The sequence below is a fragment of the Homarus americanus genome, unplaced genomic scaffold, assembly GCF_018991925.1.
Source record: "Homarus americanus isolate GMGI-L3 unplaced genomic scaffold, GMGI_Hamer_2.0 scaffold11407, whole genome shotgun sequence".
Lineage (NCBI taxonomy): Eukaryota > Metazoa > Arthropoda > Malacostraca > Decapoda > Nephropidae > Homarus > Homarus americanus.
The window spans coordinates 547,562-566,985 of NW_024721983.1; the positions used below are offsets into that span (position 1 = coordinate 547,562).

General features: G+C 42.5%; 1 protein-coding gene across 3 annotated transcripts; it reads left to right on the top strand.

Moving 5' to 3' along the window:
- Positions 1-997: 997 nt before the first annotated feature.
- On the top strand, positions 998-19,115 carry LOC121861925 (aminopeptidase N-like). Of its 3 annotated transcripts, none has more exons than XM_042359879.1 (18): positions 998-1,159; positions 5,519-5,651; positions 6,083-6,277; positions 9,057-9,259; positions 9,695-9,850; positions 10,496-10,623; positions 11,328-11,505; positions 12,993-13,176; positions 13,734-13,890; positions 14,480-14,561; positions 14,820-15,199; positions 15,404-15,535; positions 15,849-15,991; positions 16,222-16,412; positions 16,990-17,157; positions 17,414-17,557; positions 17,762-17,843; positions 18,243-19,115. In XM_042359879.1, exons 2-18 carry the CDS (start codon positions 5,550-5,552, stop codon positions 18,411-18,413), a joined length of 2,796 nt encoding a protein of 931 aa, XP_042215813.1. In that variant the 5' UTR covers positions 998-1,159; positions 5,519-5,549; the 3' UTR covers positions 18,414-19,115. The 3 variants fall into 3 exon arrangements, with proteins under 3 accessions (XP_042215813.1, XP_042215812.1, XP_042215815.1); XM_042359878.1 differs by lacking the exon at positions 11,328-11,505 and adding an exon at positions 12,068-12,245; XM_042359881.1 differs by lacking the exon at positions 11,328-11,505 and adding an exon at positions 12,068-12,245 and having other exon boundaries at positions 5,519-5,645.
- Positions 19,116-19,424: the final 309 nt, after the last annotated feature.

Genomic DNA, 19,424 nt, shown 5'->3' on the forward strand with positions numbered 1-19,424 from the left:
TTCTCCTTCCTCCGTCCTCACAAAACAGAATCGCGAGTCATGCTTTCTTTCAAGGACTCGACTCTCACTCTCAGTCACATTCTACTTCACGTTCATAGCTCGTCCTTCCCTTTATGGTCAGGATTGAGGGAGTTTTATCGAGTCATTAAACTGTCCAGCGGCGTTAATCTTGTCACTTATACAAATTTTAACCCATTTTTTTTAAGAGAATCTATTAAATCCTTCAAGAGTTGTTGCTCCTATACGGGATATAAGGAACACACGAGGCGACGAATGCGGTTCCGTAATATTCCTGAAGTTTGATCAGCGATATAATTGGTAACTTGGTCTGTCGCCTTGTATAAATAAAAGGTCTATGAGGTACAGTAATTGCTACGGTAATATTTTTTCTTTTCGGTGAGTCTTTCTTCTCGCGTCATGCTAAGAAAGAAAAAAAAAACACTATTAAAACACTCGCAATGTTTAATGAAAGTATGCTTCAGCGTCCCTGGTGTGTCGGGTACAAACGTGGAGGTACTGGGCAGCTACCATCCTTTTTCTTGTACATGACTGATTTGTAAATGTAAACAGTGACGCAGCTTGTGTGTGAGAGGGTGACCAACCACATGCACTTCATAACCTCTTTAATTCTAACTTTCCCAACAACACGTTCCCTGCTTGAGGAATCGATGGAGGAAGGGAGTCTTGGCTACCTATGTCGTGTTTATTGATGTTTAAAGTAAGCTAAGACACCTCAACAGGTCTCGGTATAACGGGATGATACGCAGATGAAGAAACTCCTAAACTCACCCAAGCACAGAAAAGCGTACATGATAAAGTGAGTTATTGCCAACACAAACCTGTTTACCCTCCTAATATCAACTTCCTTCTAAAGGTCGTAGAGGAAGATGACATACGAAGATAAGTACAAAAACCAGAGGAGGAGTATATACCGTCATCAGGAGGATATGAGGGAGGAGGAAAGAGGGGAGGGAGGAGGGAATGGCAGACAACCAGCTCACACTTCCCCCCCTGTCCAGGTCTTCCTCTTAGCCAGTTGGTGGGTAGTTGCCGTCCTGTGCACATACCCAGTGACTCTCCTGCCGCTGCCGCTGCTGTAGGTGCTGCTCCTGACGCGGCTATTCCAGGGTAGTACTGCTGTACCCTCGCCACACCTCGGGTAGGTTCCGACGCTTATTTTATTTTCACAGGAACCAAGTTTTACCAACCTACACACACACAGACACACACTCACTCACTTACTTACTTTCCCCTCCCCCTCCCCACAACCCCCCCCACCTCCCCCCCACACGCATCTTCCCCTCACACACACACACTACTACTACTTTGCTGTCACTCGGAATCGAGTATGACGATCATCCAGCTATGATACAATGGTATGAGTTATTAAGGGACCGGTAGGGTCGTTTACAGGTTTTGCACATGTGGGGGGCTACATCTAGTGCGAGAGGGACGGCGACAGAGTCTTTCCGGCGTTGACGCTTGTCTGCCTCGGTTTGCATTCGAGCTAACTCGAAAGTATTGACACCTTCTCGTGTGGTGCTCCTCCAAGCGTTACTGTGTGGACGACAGTAGACTGCCAGAGCAGCTACTTTGCAGTCACCTAACGAATAGTAAACGTAACGCCGGCGGGCAGCTGAAAAGGTATAAGGATAGTCTTAAGACAAACCTGAAAAAAAATGACAAATCGACCCCCCCCCCCACACACACACATCTCTACGCTGCACTGAAACGCCTAACACCCACCCAAGCCCGTAAACCCTCACAACTCGCAGTAATCCGCCCATAGCCTCCCCCCCTTCCACCGCCCACCAAGAAGTGTGTGTGTGTGAGATTCACTGCTTGGCCCAAACAATCATCTATTCACATCTCAAGTGGCCAGGCAGTGTTTACAAGTGTGCTCTGTAGAGCTTTATAGTGGTTGAGTGGTGGAATTATTTGAGTTAGTTTCAGTATGGTATAGACAGGTGTATGAGGTGGTGTGATGATGTATGGGATGTCTAGGGTGTGTGGAGCAGTGCTGGGATGTGTTAGGCGAGAGGGGGAGGACATGTATTAGGCGTTTGTCTGCCGTCTCCACCCCCTCTTTCCTCTCCCTCTCTCTTTAATAATGAATGGCTAAAAAAAATCCTTTATAAACACAACACTTTTATTTCAACATATACAGTACACACCCTCCCTCCAACACATACACTCTCCACCAACATCAACAAATACACTCGCCCTCAATACAAGTGTACACTCTCAGAATCTTTCCTAATATATACGTCCTTGTTTCACGACCCAAGATACCGCGGCGCTCATGTTAGCATGGTGACGAGGCTATAGGAGATTATTATTCTCACTCTCTCTCTCTCTCCACACACACAGTTGCTAGGGAGACGGTGAGAGTATAAAAGCCCTTCACTGAGATGTTTACGGACGTGTAAAGGGAAAGTTGTGTTGGTGTGTGGTGCAATAGAGGGAGAGTTTTGGGTCTGAATGCCTCGGTTATACTCTTCATCACCTGTCTCGGTTATGTTTACTAGCCTGTCGCATATCAGGTTATAGTAGATTCATTACGTCACACACACACACTACTACTCTGCTGTCACTCGAAATCGAATATGACGATCATCCAGCTATGATACAATAATATGAGTTATTAGGGATGTCACCTTCATTGGGGAGTTTTGAGCTGACTAAAGAGGGCGATACGGGACCCGCAGTGTCGTCCACATTCGTTGCACACGTGGAGGGCTGCATCTACTGTGTGTGTGGGGGAAGGGGGGGGGGTGGCAGCGTCTTTCCGACGTTGGCGCTTGTCTGCCTCAGTTTGCAGTCGGGCTAACTCGAAAGTATTGACACCTTCTCGTGTGGTGCTCCTCCAAGCGTTACGATGTGGAGTAATCGACTTCTAGGTGAAGGGGTCGATTTGGCACCTTTTCAGGTTTGTCTTAAGACTATCCTTATACCTTTTCAGTTGCCCGCCGGCGTTACGTTCACAATTCGTTAAGTGACTGTAAAGTAGCTGCTTTGGCAGTCTACTATCGTTCATGCGGGTAACACGGCCAGTCCGACGTAGTTGTTCATGGATAATGGTAGCCTCGATGCTCCTCCAGTTGGTGTCGGCAAGAATACTAGCATTTGCTCTCTTGTCTTCCCAGCTAACTCGGAGGACGGAACGTAGACTACGTTGGTGAACGTTTTCAAGTGCCTTGTGGTGCCTCCTGTATGTGACCCATGTCTCACTGCCTTATAGGAGGGTGGGCAGGACCACTGCTTGATATACGTGCAGCTTTGTGGATAATTTCAGCTCCCTACAGCTGAAGACACGGTTTCGGAATGCGCCAAAGGCTTGAGATGCACAACTGATCCGATGTTGAATCTCTTTATCAATGTTTGCGGTGGTGGACAGGTGGGAGCCGAGATACCGAAAGTGGGCAACATTAGAGAGGGTAGTACCGTTAAGCTGGATGAATGGTGGAAGTGTATCTGAACCTGGGGCAGGTTGAAAGAGAATCTGAGTCTTACGCACATTCACCTCAAGGCCGAAGTGTGCTTGCGCATCTGCGTAAGGAACAGATTAGCGGACCCCTCGTAAATTTATTTACAAAATCATTAGACACGGGAGTTGTGCCAGACTTGTGGAAACAGGCAAATGTAGTACCCATATTCAAAAAGGGAGGCAGAGCATCAGCGTCAAATTACCGGTCGTCGATTAGTTTGACGTCAGTAGTGGGGAAATTTCTTGAATCAATTATAGCAAATAGCGTCCGATAGCATTTTGAGAAAAGCAAATTAATCTACGACTCTTAACACGGGTTTACAAAGGGAAAATCTTGTCTAACAAATCTGCTAACGTTTTTTAGGAAAGTCTTCGAGGTAGTAGATAATGACGAAAATTACGATGTTATTTACTTAAACAAGCAAAGCGTTTGGCAGAGTACCGCATCAGAGGCTTCTGAGAAAAGTTAAGGCTCATGGTATCGAGGGGAAAGTTTTGAATTGGATAAAATCATGGCTCGCCGATAGAACACAGAGGGTCAGCGTAGATGGTGTTAAATCTGAGTGGGGTTGTGTAACCAGTGGGGTTCCCCAGGGGTCAGTACTGGGCCCACTCTTGTTCAAAATCTACATAAACGATCTAGATACTGGGATCAGCAGTGACATAAGCAAGTTTGCGGATGACACCAAAATAGGGCGGCAAATTAATTCAGGGCAGGATGCAAACGCACTACAGGAGGATTTAAATCAACTTCAGGAGTGGTCAGAAAAAAGGCAAATGAAATTCAGCACCAGCAAGTGCAGAGTACTTAATATTGGAAGAACAAATATTGTCAATGTATACAGCCTTAACAACATCAACCTAGAGAAGTCGACTTGTGAAAGAGACTTAGGGGTACTTGTAAGCCCGGACCTACGGCCTAGAAAACAGTGTGTTAATGTTCGAAATAAGGCAAACAGAGTATTAGGTTTTATATCAAGAAGTGTAAGTAATAAGAATGCAGAGGTCTTATAGCAATTATACCTTGCGCTAGTCAGGCCGCACCTCGATTATGCGGTTCAGTTCTGGTGCCCTTATTATAGAATGGATATCAATTCACTGGAGTCGGTGCAGCGAAAAATGACGAAAATTATTCCGGGATTTAGAAACCTTCCATATCAAGATAGGTTAGAGAAACTAAACTTGCATTCCCTAGAAAGACGAAGAGTGCGGGCAGATATGATAGAAGTATTTAAGTAGGTGAAAGGAATCAATAAAGGCGATATAGATAAAGTTCTTATAATATCCGAGCAGGACAGGACTCGTAGCAACGGGTTTAAGTTGGATGCGTTTAGGTTTAGGAGGAAGATAGGAAGGAACTGGTTCACAAATAGGGTGGTGGACGAGTGGAACAAGCTTAGCAACTTTGTAGTAAGTGCTGGAACGCTGGAAAGTTTTAAAAGGAGGCTAGATAGATTCATGGATGATAGAGAGTGGTAGTAACTCTCGACAGGAGCTGCAATGCACAGGCCAACCGGACTATTGCAGACTCCTTATGTTCTTATGTGTTCAGTCTGAGCAACAAGGCTGAGGTCGTTTGCATACTGAAGTTTAGTTATGGAAGCTGCCGACACTTCTGTTCTTGTCTGGAGTCATCTTATGTTGAAAAGACCCCCCTTCACCCGGTGACCTTACTAAACATAAGGTCAGGCCATAAACATGACATCCACTAATCCGCACACCAACACCACCACACACGCAAAGGAGCTTAAGAGAAAGGGCGATGTGACTAGTCAAGTCAGGTCAAAAATATGGGACCCACTCATCAAGATTTTTCTTATCCACGTTTTCATTGTGGATATATATATATATATATATATATATATATATATATATATATATATATATATATATATATATATATATATATATATATATATATATATATATATATATATATAAATATGAAAATCAATATTGTTTCCCCTGTAAAAATACATGGCAGAATTTTTTATCACAAATACTATTATTGTAAACAATTCCTACCGACAGCTACTCACCACCACCTGAACAGACTGATAAGATGTTCGGTCTGGCCAGATTCATCTGTGTGATGGGGTCTGCCATATTGGCCTCCTGCACCGTGACTACCACGCCCGCCCCGATCACAATGCCCACCGTGAGTGTACGTTGATGCATTTTTGTAGATTGTGTGGCAGCATAATAATACTGTATGTGTGTATTACAATTCAGATGTATTAGGCCCTAACAATGAATTATCCCATTGAGTAAGATGACTTAACTCTTTTAGTACGATGATTAAACCCCTTGAGTTCGATGACATGACTCCTTAAGTGTGATAATTTAACCCCTTAAGTACAATTTTACTGTACTCATTGCAATAAGCCATCGAATGCATAGCGTTAAAACCACTGGAGGACAGATGAATTGTAATCAAGGAGTGATGTCGTCATGCTCAAGGCGTCAAGTCATCATACTCAAAGTGTCAAATTATCACATTCAAGTGGCCAAGTCATCATACTCAAGTGCCCAAGAAATCATTATCAAGTCGTCATACCCAAAGAATTAATAAAGATCTTTTCGTATATCCTGCAGGAGGAGGGAGACAAGTCTATCGTTCTCCTGCCGAAGACGGTGCGGCCACTCCACTACCTGGTCAAACTTCAACCTTTCATCAACGGTAACTTCAGCATCCATGGGCACGTCAAGATTGACTTCCATGTGTTGGTCTCTACCCACCACCTCGTCCTCCACATGGCCGACATAGTCACCCTCAACGACACTACTAAGGTACCCAACTTATCCGTTATAAATTGATTCTTTAGTAAAGTTAAATTTATCCCTTTTTATGGGGGTTAGCCCACCCGGGCACAGGTCACTGACCCACATTGGGGCCTAGGGGCCAAAATGTAATAATAATAACAATAATAATAATAATTAGTTCATAGTAAATAAAATTTATAATAAAAATTATACAAAATAAAAATAATAATAACAATAGAAATTATAACAACAACACTGATAATAATAATAATATTAATAATAATAATAATAATAATAATAATAATAATAATAATAATAATAAAGAACCACAAAGAAATACAAAAATGAAAAAAGATCAATAGCGAAAAACGATTATGTATGTTGTGTTGTCAAAGTAAGAGAAACAATTGAGACCCTGCCATTGTGTGTAAATGAGGCAGAAAGTCAGATTAGCAACCTGGGTCACAATTTTCGTGATGTCATATGGCAGCAGGGTCTACCATTAGACAACACATTATGCTTCCAATGGCGTGTACCTCCCTGTTCAATAGCTGCCTACTACCTACTACCGTGATACCCGTTTTCTTTGATTCTCTAGTAAAGTTTAATTGATTCGTTTTCTTTGATTCTCTAGTAAAGTTAAATTTGCCCGTTTTCTTTAATTCTCTAATAAAGTTATAGTCCAGTCTTCCGGAAGGTAATTTTTTCAATGCTAATATGACTTCACTGCCGTGTGACTTTATGGAGTTTTGAAACATTGGGTAAGTTTTCTGTGGTTTTCGACTTTAATTATCCAGAAAAACAAAAAGTAAAAGTTTCTGTCGTATACGGGATGATGATACTCCTAGTGACAAAAATAACCACGGATGTAAGCCAGAAACGACGAGAAAAGTTACTGGTCAAAATTCAGAGAGTAGACCCTATACCAGCCATATGTAACAATCCTAGCATGTATTGATCACTTTATTACTGGTAAGGAACCCCGTGTCGAGTTGATATGTTTGGGCGGTGGCCACCATCCAAACATATCAACTCGTCTCAGCTAGGTGCACAGCCCACTTGCTATCATCCCCTACTACTTTACTTCCCGTTTCTATGCTTTACTTCTCTCTCCTCTCCTCTTCCAGGTCAAAGTCATTTGCCACTTTGCTTCATTATCATCATCAACATCGTGTCATCTTTAGACTTATAAATTATGATAGTTTACGTATGGAAGTTTTTTTATTCTGTATGTTTTCAGCTCTAAATGTGTACTTCTCACACAAACCTTCGCCAGCAGACGATAGCAACCAGTACCGGTATGATTTTCACTCTCGCCCAACTGGTGGCCACGCTCAACAGGAATAACAGTCACGGATTTGGTCAATTATTAGTTATGTGAGTGTGAATCCTGAATAACCAGTACAATGAGCCGCTAGGTTATGATCTTAAACCTGCACCAGCGTCACAGTGGCAGTCTCCTCTAGGTAAACAAACCGATATAATAACAATGCCCTTCCCTGTCTACTTTTCGTTTCTAGTCAGGGTGACAGGACCCTTCACCAGTTAGAAGATATAGTAGACGTGCGCCAGGCAGCAGATACAGTTGTATACAGCTCCTGGATCAAATTATCAACACCAATTGACGGTGATTTCCCCGCTAATGGCACACACACAAGCCGACTTCCCACCCCTCAATTTGGTTGCAGACCTCCCCGCTGTGAAAAGGATGCGACGGCTACTCTGATTGATGGATCAGCAGCCCGAACCTAGACACCATCACAGGGAGGCCGGTCAGCTGGAGGATGTGACACATACAGTTATTATACAAGTACCGGGTCCTTCCACCCCTATAATTCCCAACATCCGTCACAAAACGTCCATCAGGATTCCCGATAAATTTTGTTAGTTGACCCGCAAGAGAAAGCTCCATCACAGTTAACTAATGCCCTACCCTCCCGCAATTCCCTAAATAAACCTCTCTTAGTAAATCTTAACCGCTACCATATCCCTGTAGAGTGTTAGTTCTCTATGGTATCCAACTTGTCCTGAGTCTCATCCTCTGAACACTGGCACACTCAAGCCAGCAGACCTCTAGGGTTACACGCTTGGATTACCCCACAAGTCAACGGAGTAGTTAGGAAAAATCCATCTTAACACTGCCCGGTCCTTCTTCACCTTAACCTTGGTCAAGTGAGTCTTTGTCCTCCCCCCAAGTGGCGTGACTCAACCTACCTACAACAATCCTTTAAACATCCGTGTGTTTGCTTGTGTTAAGATTCGTCTTGCAGTTTCTTTCAGTGTGTGATTGTCACTTAAGTCTATATGCTATCTACTTAACTGTATGATTGCCACTTAACTGTATGATTGCCACTTAACTGTATGATTGCCACTTAACTGTATGATTGCCACTTAACTGTATGATTGTCACTTAACTGTATAATTGCCATTTAACTGTAGAATTGCTACCTCCCTCATCCTTTCCTTCTTCCCTCTCTCTTATCCTCGCCCTTACCCATTCTGTCACCCACCATCATTCTCCCTCATCCACGACTATTTTCCACATCCTCCCTCCTCCTACACCCTCCACCCTCGCTCACTACTATCGACCCTCACCCACCATCCTCATCCTCCTCCCTCATCCACCATCACCACCTTCCTCCCTCACCCACTACCTTCCTCCCTCACCCACCACCTTCCTCCCTCATCATCCTCCATCACCTTCTCCTCTACACATATATTGTAAGAGATTGATCCAATGACTATAAAATATTTTCCCAAAAGAGATTAAGTTGTTTTCCTTCAGTTATGTTATGTAACCCGTCAGGTGATAGCGAAGGACAGCGAGCGAGAGGAAAAAATCGTACAACAAGGCTACAACTCCTCCAGGATGCTGTACATAGTCCACCTTCAGGAGCAACTGTCGGAGGGCCGTAACTACACTCTCTCCCTGGACTTCGTGGGTACACTAGGGGAACAGGCCCGGGGGTTCTACAGGTCCTCCTACAAGAAGCAAAATGGAGAGAGGAGGTAGAAGGAACTTGGTCTTGTAGTCTCGGTAGTAAAAGGTTTATTTTTTTTTTTTTGCTCCCCAGATTGTAAGCTTCATGAATTGAGTTGTTTAATACAGTGTAGTACAGTAGTCGGGTGGGTGCATCACAGTAGTTAAATACGGTCGTGGGATGAAAGTATACATCATCACAGAGAGCGGAGGATAAATTATTCCATTTTGCTATAACATAATTATCTCCTCATAAAAAGCCAACTAGGACTTGTACTTTACGTAACAACCTCCCAGGACAACCGTTTCACACTACCTTAAGTCTCTGATTTATTTATAAAGAGCGCTGTTACATTTTTTCCATACTAATTTGTTTCTCATTTTGCAAAAAAAAAATTAGGATTTTACATGGCCAAATTTACTCCTGCATTATACTGTACTAAAGTGAGTCTGTCCGTCACCAGCTGGGTAGCGTCCACACAGTTCCAGTCAACAGATGCACGACGAGCTTTCCCTTGCTTCGACGAGCCTGGACTGAAGGCCACTTTCAAGATCTTCCTGGCGAGAGAAGAGCACATGAACGCACTCTCCAACATGCCTCTCGTCTCTTCCACCCCAATGTGAGACCCTTGGCTCTCCTACAGGCTCAGGCTTGAGTTTATTATGTGATTCTAAATTAAGCTTTGCAGATCAGTCCATAAAGAACAGATCCTTCTAGCTGCTTCAGAGATCGTGAGAGTTGAATAGATGTGTCAGATGGGGAGGAGAATTTCGTCGACGTAAACAGGATCCTTTATACACCCATTCCAAAAAGTATCGAGACCCCGAGCGTCTGATAAAATATGAAACATCAGATGAAGACAAACCCTTGGAGTCTCAATACTTATTTTGATTGGCTAGACATGCTCCGAAAGTCTCTTCCATGGCAGACTTGGCAGACGAGGTATTCATAAATGGATAAATTCATTGCCAGATACGTTATTAAGTGAGACCATCAGTTTGTCACATGTTGTCAGGTAACAGAATTTTCTTCTTTTCTTTTCGTCATCAGTCTCCAATCTCCTTAGTGTCTTCTATTGTCGTGACAGAAACTAAACACATTGGTTGAAAATTCATAAGATATCGAGGATGAGACTTGTTATGAAAGCTCTCACGAACTCTTTAGCATCAGTGATATTGTTTTGATGAAGGTAGTACTTAAGTAGTCAGTCTTAATTGATGTATAGGATGTATAGCGATAATATGTGTCTTGTTGTTGTCATCAGTGAGGGTCAGGAGGAGTGGTTGTGGGACGAGTTCCAAGAGTCGGTGCCCATGTCTACCTACCTGGTCGCCTTCGCCATCTCAGACTTACCCTCCAAGGTTGTCAGCGATAACGGTACTCTCATCAGAGGTGAGTTCTGGCAACTATTAAGTGGCAAGGCTTGATATAAACACTGCTTGGTGTTTTGTGTTTTAATGTTTCTCTATGCTTTATACACTGGTAGGACCTGAGAGAAATATTTGGCAAGGTCTCTCTGGGGAAGTACTGTAACTAGCACTGGACAATGAATAAGTGTCGTGGTACTCCCTAAACATCATCTCGGTTATAAAACAGTATGACATGTCAACAAGAGGTCCCGCCAAGTAATATTTCCTGAAATCGTGAAATTTGATAAGTTTTTTTAACCGTTTCTTGTCGATGTTCCTCGGGGTTTTTATGTTCCTGACTACCTTAGATGAACCAAAAAGCGTCCTCCATTTTGTTTCAGGAAGGTATTGTGTTGAAGAATGAGTCTCTCTTGGAATTTTTATGCAACAATTTTAACTTCTCAAAAACGCTGACCACATTTTGTCTTTATCATGGTGTGAGTTTGTGGTGGGCCTCTGCTGGATGTGTTAAGTGTAGATGGACAGTTGCTTCGAGATTGATAATTTACGTATAGATTTGCAGAGAATATAAAAAAGGATACTCTTCATACTTCATTAAAAAATCTATATGTCTTACTTTACCAAATCATAAACTCACACCAATCAAAAAATTTGGGAGTTTTCGGGTTAATAATACCACCGATTGGTCCTCCTTACCTACCTGTTTACCGGTCTGTCTCTCACAAGTGGTGACACGGGCGGCGACGCAGGACTTTGCGGAGTACGGGGGACAGACAGCCACCAAGGTCCTCAGTTACTACAAGGACTACTTTAGCATCTCCTTCCCGCTCCCTAAAATTGACCTGATAAGTGTACCCGAGAACAGCTTCGCTGCCATGGAGAACTGGGGTCTCATTACCTTCAGGTGTGAAGAGTCGTGCACGCTGGTAGTGGTGGTGGTGCTTGGTGTAGACTGTAGAGGGCAGGCTGGTGGTGGTGCTTGGTGTAGACTGTAGAGGGTAAGATGGTAGAGTTATGGCTAGAGGGGTAAAATATAGGCTATATATGGTTGATACAGGTGGAAAATAAACCATAAATAGCTGCTTGACTTAGAATATAGACTGTGTATGGTTACGATATGACTGCTTGGTCTTGGTGTAGAGGGTCGGCTATTGGCCCATCTGTCCATATGCACCAAAGACAGGTCAGCCTTCGACATTTGTTTTTAAGACTAATTGACAGCGGCGAACCTTTGATCCACATTACATCCCATATCTTATTAACGACGTGTGGAATATTAACAAATGCTGGTTAGAGCCTGTACTATGATTCTCTCTGATTAATGATTATTCGCAAAACTCAAGGCTGGGAACTAATACTGTAACATGTTCTCTTTAATTGAAACGCTGCATTGCTTACTGTGATATACTAAACGGATTATCTCTCTCTCTCTCTCTCTTTCTCTCTCTCTCTCTCTCTCTCATTAGTGTGGGCTCGGGAAACGGAGGAGGACAAACTACACTACGGGTCACAAGTGGCTGTAAGAGGCCTTGAGTTCTTCGAGGACTTCTTCGAGATAGACTTTCCTCTCCCTAAGTTGGATTTCATATGTCCCCTGGAAATGGGTCCTAATGCCATGGAAAATTGGGGTTTGGTCACCTTCAGGTTAGTCTCCTCTAACTTCCACTGGAATTTTCAATGTGTGATGTATAATATAATCCTTGCATGAACGCGCTTGACGTATGCGATTAAGAGCTATGCATGGTTTTATTTATTAATTTGCTTTTGTATATAATTCGTTGTCCGGATTCTCAAAGATTCCTATAATGAATATTTATCGTAAATGAAATGTAAGAAAGTACCTAACTGGCTTACCTATACAGTAATTCAAAACTAACGTCCAGAAATAACAACAAAACTAACGACCAGAAGTAAGCATCAAAATTACAATACATTTTCACTTATCACCAATAGAAAACAATATTTATTTACAGGATCTTTATGAATCTCGACCAAAGATGACATAGAGTGATACACGGGTGGTTAATATAGATGAAAAATACGATAATATTGATACTAATCTTAAGTGTTATTGTTCCAGGTTATCTTATTAACAGAGTATTGATGTAAACAGAATAATCGAATCGTATTGTTAGAAGATATTAATATTTTTATACATTCTCTTTGGTTGTCTTTTTTTAAACTCTTATCTCTGTTTCTGTTTGTCTCTCAATCTATCTCGCTAATTGTCTTACCTCTCTTCTTCAATCTCGCTATCGCTTTCTTTCTCCTTTATCTCCCTGATTCACCACGGTTTCTCTCTCTCTCTCCCCTTTTTCTTTCTCCTCCTCCTTCTTCCTCCTTCATTTCATTCTCTCTCTCTCTCTCTCATATCCTTATCCCGGGCAACAGAGAGACAGGACTCCTATACGACCCAGAGAGCTCGCCGGCATCACAGAAGCAGTACGTGTGTTACCTGGTGTCACACGAGTTGGCCCACCAGTGGTTCGGCAACCTGGTCACACTCTCCTGGTGGACGGATCTGTGGCTTAACGAAGGCTTCGCTACCTACATGGGCGATACGGCTGTAGATCACGTGAGTCTGACTAGGCATGGGAAGGGGTCAAAAACAAGTTCGATTTTATTTTACTGGGTCATATCAGGAGGTTTGAAGGGTTTAAGGGATTATATCAGGGGTTTAAGAGGTCATATCAGGGATTTAAGGGGTTATATCAGGGGTTTAAGGGGTTATATCAGGGGTTTAAGGGGTTATATCAGGGGTTTAAGGGGTTATATCAGGGGTTTAAGGGGTTATATCAAGGGTTTAAGGGGTTATATCAGGGTTTAAGGGGTTATATCAAGGATTTAAGAGGTTATATCAGGGCTTTAAGAGGTTATATCAGGGCTTTAAGGGGTTATATCAAGGGTTTAAGGGGTTATATCAGGGTTCAAAGTTAAGAGTGTTTTTAAGAGACTCATTTATGTTCTCCATTTACGACCTCATATTTTATTCCCGATTTACGTCTTTCCCTAGCGTCTCCGATTTACGTCCCTCCACTTACGTTCCCGATTTACGTCCCTCCACTTACGTTCCCGATTTACGTCCTTCCACTTACACCCCCAATTTGCGTTCTCCCACTCAACTTCGTGTAGATCGAGCCCTCGTGGGGGATGCTGGATCAGTTCGTGGTGGAACGACAGCAGAAGGTGATGGCTCTGGATGCTCTTCGTTCCTCTCACCCCGTCAGAGTCCCTGTCAGCGACCCCGCCGAGATCAATGAAATCTTCGACGTCATCTCCTACAGTAAAGGTGTGTTTTTGACGCCATTATCTGGAGTAATGGTGTGTTTTTGGTCCTTTTGTGCTACACTAATGATGAGTTTCTGACCTGTAGAATTGTTATAATGGAGCAATATTGCCTTTGCTCTTTATTAATGATACAATTTTGTTTCCATGTCGTATAATAATGGTATGTTCTCTTTCAATTATTTTCTCGAGTATTATTTTATTTATTTTTTCTTGTTCATGACAATAAGTTCAATAAGACTTTTGTACATGTGTCGTCTTAAAATCACTGCTGACGTCACCTACCTTGTGTTTATGTTCTGACGTCACTTGTGTTTCTGACTTCACCTATCTTGTGTTTATATTCTGACAGCATCATTGTTTCATAGCTCTTCTAGTTTGTTATTTAGTTTTTTTTATGTGTATTGCTTTCTTATCTATATGTTAATGCCTTGACGTTGTTCCTATTACGTCATTTAATTTTCCTTTTTCTTCGTACTTCTTTTCTTCCTTATTTATGTTATTACTTATGTCTTATGTAGATTTTTTATGATTTCTATAAATTTCACGTTAAACATTTCTTTCGTTCATTACCACTATATCTATCCTGCCAGGAGCGTCTATTATCCGCATGATGAACCATTTCCTGACGGAGACCGTCTTCAGGAGGGGCCTCAAGACCTACCTCACTGACCTGTAAGTTAACATCTTGAATTCATGAGGAGTCTAACCTAGCTTGACCGAACCTAAATTAATCTAACAACCGAACCCAGTTTAACTTAACCTAACTTAACCGAACCTAACACAACCGAACCTAACCCGTAAACCAACACCATGAGTATATAATCAATCTAACCTCACCTAACCTAATCTAACCTTACCCCCCTGGCTTGACCTAACATAACATTCATTGGTTGATTGATAATATCATCGAAGATAACTTTTTTCACCCAGGAAGTACAAGAACGCGGACCAGGATGACCTATGGCGGCACCTAACGAAGGCAGCACGCGAGGAAGGGACGCTGGCGGAGCACCTCAGCGTCAAGACCATTATGGACACCTGGACGCTACAGAAGGGTTTCCCCATTGTCACCGTCACCCGCGCCGGCAACAGCTCCGCTGTCATCACCCAGGAATACTTCGTCTACGACAAGAATGCCACGACCTCGGAGTACAACTGGTGGATCCCTGTGACGTACACCTCGCAGGAGGGTCCTGAGTTCCACGACACCAATGTCAGGTTCTGGCTCAATGGTAAAGGCATCGACCCTGTGTCTTACATCGGGTTCCCTCAACCACACCACTGGGTCATCTTCAATCTTAAGCAGACAGGTGAGTGAGTCAGCTACATGAGTGAACGAGTCAACCAGATGGGTGAGTGAGTCAACTAGACGAGTGAATGAGTTGATCAGACCAGTGAATGAGTCGACCAGACGGGTGAATGAGCCAACCAGACGGGTGAGTGAGGCTACGAACTTAAAACTCAAGTCACATAATGATAAACAGCAGTAACAATCTACTTCCCTTTATCCTCAGGTTACTACCGAGTCAACTATGACGAGGCCAACTGGGAGCTCCTGACGCGGCAGCTGCAGGAGGACCACACCGTCATCCACATCACCAACAGAGCCCAGATCATAGACGATGTACTCAACTTGGCCAGGGCAGGTGAGCCACCCACTGACACCTGGGATAATAACACCCTCAAAACTTAATTAATCCCCAGTTAAACGGAAGTTGAAATTGTGTATACTTAAGTTCCTGCAATACGTCATTTTCTTTATAATCGAATTATCTTGTCGTCTTCATCATACATACATACATACATACAGTCCAGTACTTGCATGTGTACGTACTAACTTGTCCAGGACACCCACCACACACATACACGAAATTCAAGAATGATTGTCAGTACCAGTGTGAGTAAGACACCCAGTGAGGATCGGACAACACCCAGTAAGCTCATTTAATATTGGTGCAGGAAAACTGTCATACAAGACTGCCCTGGGTGTGCTGTCGTACCTAAGGAAGGAGAAGCAGTTCGTGCCGTGGAAGGCGGCCTTCAACAACTTCCAGTACCTGTACGACATGTTCTACAGAGACCCTGCTTATGGCGCCCTCAAGGTAAACACCCATTCTCTTGTAATGTGTAATACTATACAGAGTATTTATGTCTCGAACCTTGCTATGCATTATCTTATTTGGGTCAGAATTACGCACTTGTTTTACAATTCAATTTAGTGCATTTGTGCCCCGAATCTAATAGAAGTTACCATAAAAAGATCAAAACTACGGTACTTTTATCTAGCTATCTATCTATCTATCTATATATCTATTCTTCTTGCTGGTTGCAGGACTACCTTCTGTCAATCATTGTGCCAATGTACGATAAGTTGGGCTTCGAGGAGGAGCCAGGGGAGGACCAACTGGCTCAAAAACTCCGCACTGACGTAATCACCTGGGCGTGTAACTTGGGCCACCTGGACTGTCGCAATAAGTCCCTCGCCATTTTCAGACGATGGATGGCCGACCCCGAAAGTTTCAAGTAAGAACTCGTCAATTTTTCGTTTACTCTGAATAATTTGAGGATAACTCGCTGTTTTTGTTTTACAGGCATTAGCCCACATCAAGGCCTGGTGGGCGAAAATATAAAATAATAATAATAATAATAATAATAATAATAATAATAATAAATATCAATAATGAGAAATGATATACTGTATGTATGTTGTGTTGCTAAAGTAGGAGAAACAATTGAGACCCTGCAATTATGTGTAAATGAGGCAGAAAGTTAGATCAGCAACCTGGGACTTGGTCACAATTTTTGTGGTGCCATATGGCAGCAGGGTCTACCATTAGACAACACATTATGCTGCCAATATCTTCCCAGGCGGTAGCACCTCCCTGTTTGATAGCTGCCTACTACCTACTCTATACTCTACTTATAGTTTTTAACGTTCTGAGTAGATATTCATAAAATGAAAATCGTTGTCAAGTTCACATTGGTTAAAGCAAGTACATTGTCAGTACAGGAATAAAGACAGTAATAAAAATAACAATCCTATCACTTTGCTAATATATGAATCAAATACGTGAAGTTTATCTCCTGTGTCTGCCAACAGGGGTGTATCAGTCAACGTGGCCTCAGCGGTGTACTGCACTGCTATAGCGGAAGGCGGGGAACCAGAGTGGACCTTCGCCTGGAAACAAACCCAGAGCAACACCGTAGTCGACACATCTGAGCTGGTCAACGCTCTTGCCTGCACCGACCAGATCTGGCTCCTGACCAGGTCAGTGTTAATACTAGGATGGTTCTTTATGAATAGCAATAAAAACATCGCATTGCTCTGCGAGGCGAGAGAACACCGTCACAGACTCACAGGGACGCCAGAGGCGGATTTTGTATGCATTTATCTGCCTCAACAGCTACGTTTTTTAAAGCATATCTTATAAGTTAACTTTAACATAAGACAAAACTATCTGAATAAGTCAAACATACTTATCACGGTGTCTTAATACTTTTCGGTCGTATATTTTTTTCGACAGGTACCTGGACGGCGCGTTTAATGCCAACTCAAGAATCAGACGTCAGGACGCTGCTGGCACCTTCAGGAACATTGCTGCTGGTGGAGTAGGCAATATGCTGGCCTGGGACTACCTCAGGTCTCACTGGGCCAACATCACCGAGTAGTAAGTCACAGGATATTTTTATTCTGTATATTAGTGAGCGCTTTAGTCATGTATAATTTGATGACTGTATTTCCCTGATACCTTGTCTCACTTTCTTCTCACCTCCTACTACTACTTTGCACTTTTCTGTCTTTCTCTGATTTAATGATTTTTCTACCTCTTATCTCAATTAACTTAGTTTATTATTTTTCCCATTCTCTATAGTATCGGCTCCACATTCTTCGCGCTGCCAAAGATGGTGGATGATGTGACCAAGACCTTCAACACGCTGCAGCTTCTTCATGAGGTAAAGTGTCTCTTCTTGGCGTCCCAGGTTACCAGGGCAGTGACCAGTCAGTGAGATAATGTACTTGACGTTTACATACGCCTCGATAGGTAGATGGCCGATGCAATGTTTACAGTTTGACACCAGTTTTTTTGTTTTTTACCTTTGTTATGATAGTTTTTCCTAATGTTTAGTAAGTCCGTTTATCATTAAATAAAACTCCTTTACCAATGTCAATACGATTAATTTAAAAAAAAAATTGGGATTCTTTTACGTGCATCCTTCTTGTACTAAAAGGACTGATGGCTAGTTGTTATTTTAAGTGTACGTGAATTATTGTAGTTCCTCACTAACATACTATAGTTCTTAGTGCAACAGCCTGGTTGATCATTAACACACTTCATCTGGTATTTCCCGTAGCTTGAGGAATTTGAGCGTGTCAACAAGGATCAGCTACTGACGGCATCGCGGGCGGTGTCTCAGGCGGTGGAGGCTACAAAAATTAACTTAGCCTGGATGGAGGACAATCGTGACTTCATCGTCGACTGGCTCAAGGAACAAGGCTTCTCATCTAACCTCTCAGATCTTTAGACCCAACCTGACGCCTACATGAGTTGACTTGGTTATGACAAATCATTGACATCTACAACGCCTTTGGAAAACATCTAAGGCTTAGTTTGACTATGACGGATAATTGGCATAACAAAGCCTATGAAAAACACTCACGATCCAAACCTTTGTCCCTCAAATCCAAAAAAACCATCAGCAATGACTATTGCAAACCTGGCACCTGTGATGCCCTGGAAACGATTTATCTTAAAGGCTTTCTAGATAATACTCCAGGAATGTAGTCCCGCCTCAGTTCTCAGATATATTAGGTCCTCGTGATAAAATTGACAGCAAGTTTGAAATCCACATGACACCTGATGAAAACTTTGCATTTTCACATGTACTCAGATCCACTGCTGCGCACCCATAAAGATAAACTAGACGCAACTCTCGCATCAATAATGAGGGTCTCAGGAAGAACTCGACCCCAACCTCATCGTTTATAGAACCTTAGGAAAGCTCACTGGAATGATCCGATCGTTCGCGTCAACAGTTGGTTCCAAACAGCCCTCTGGAATGACTATTGAAATGTGTCCAACAAAACATCAAGTGTTTACTTATACTTTTACACCCTTATAGCATGGAGTTATAATTACATGGCTAGAAAGATTGTTACAGATGAATAATTGATTTGTACAGATATAAAACAAGATAGACGATTCGTAATAAAGATTGAGGAGCACATGACTTGTTTAAATGAGAATATTCCCTAAAAATAGTGTCAGTTGTTTTGTATATACTGAGGGTAATTAAACAGGATATAATTATATACTGCAGTATATGCATGGTAGTATACACACCGTACATGGGGTACAAAGATATATACACATTAGCCACGAAGGTTAATTAACACACAGTAGAAAACCTCCACTTGACACACAGCTTGGAGACGCCACTGTCGTGGAAGGATAAAAAATTTAGCATTGAGTGAACCTTCCTCTAGTCAATCAGTCTCAGTAACTCGAACTCACTCCAGTCTGTACAGTCAGGGAC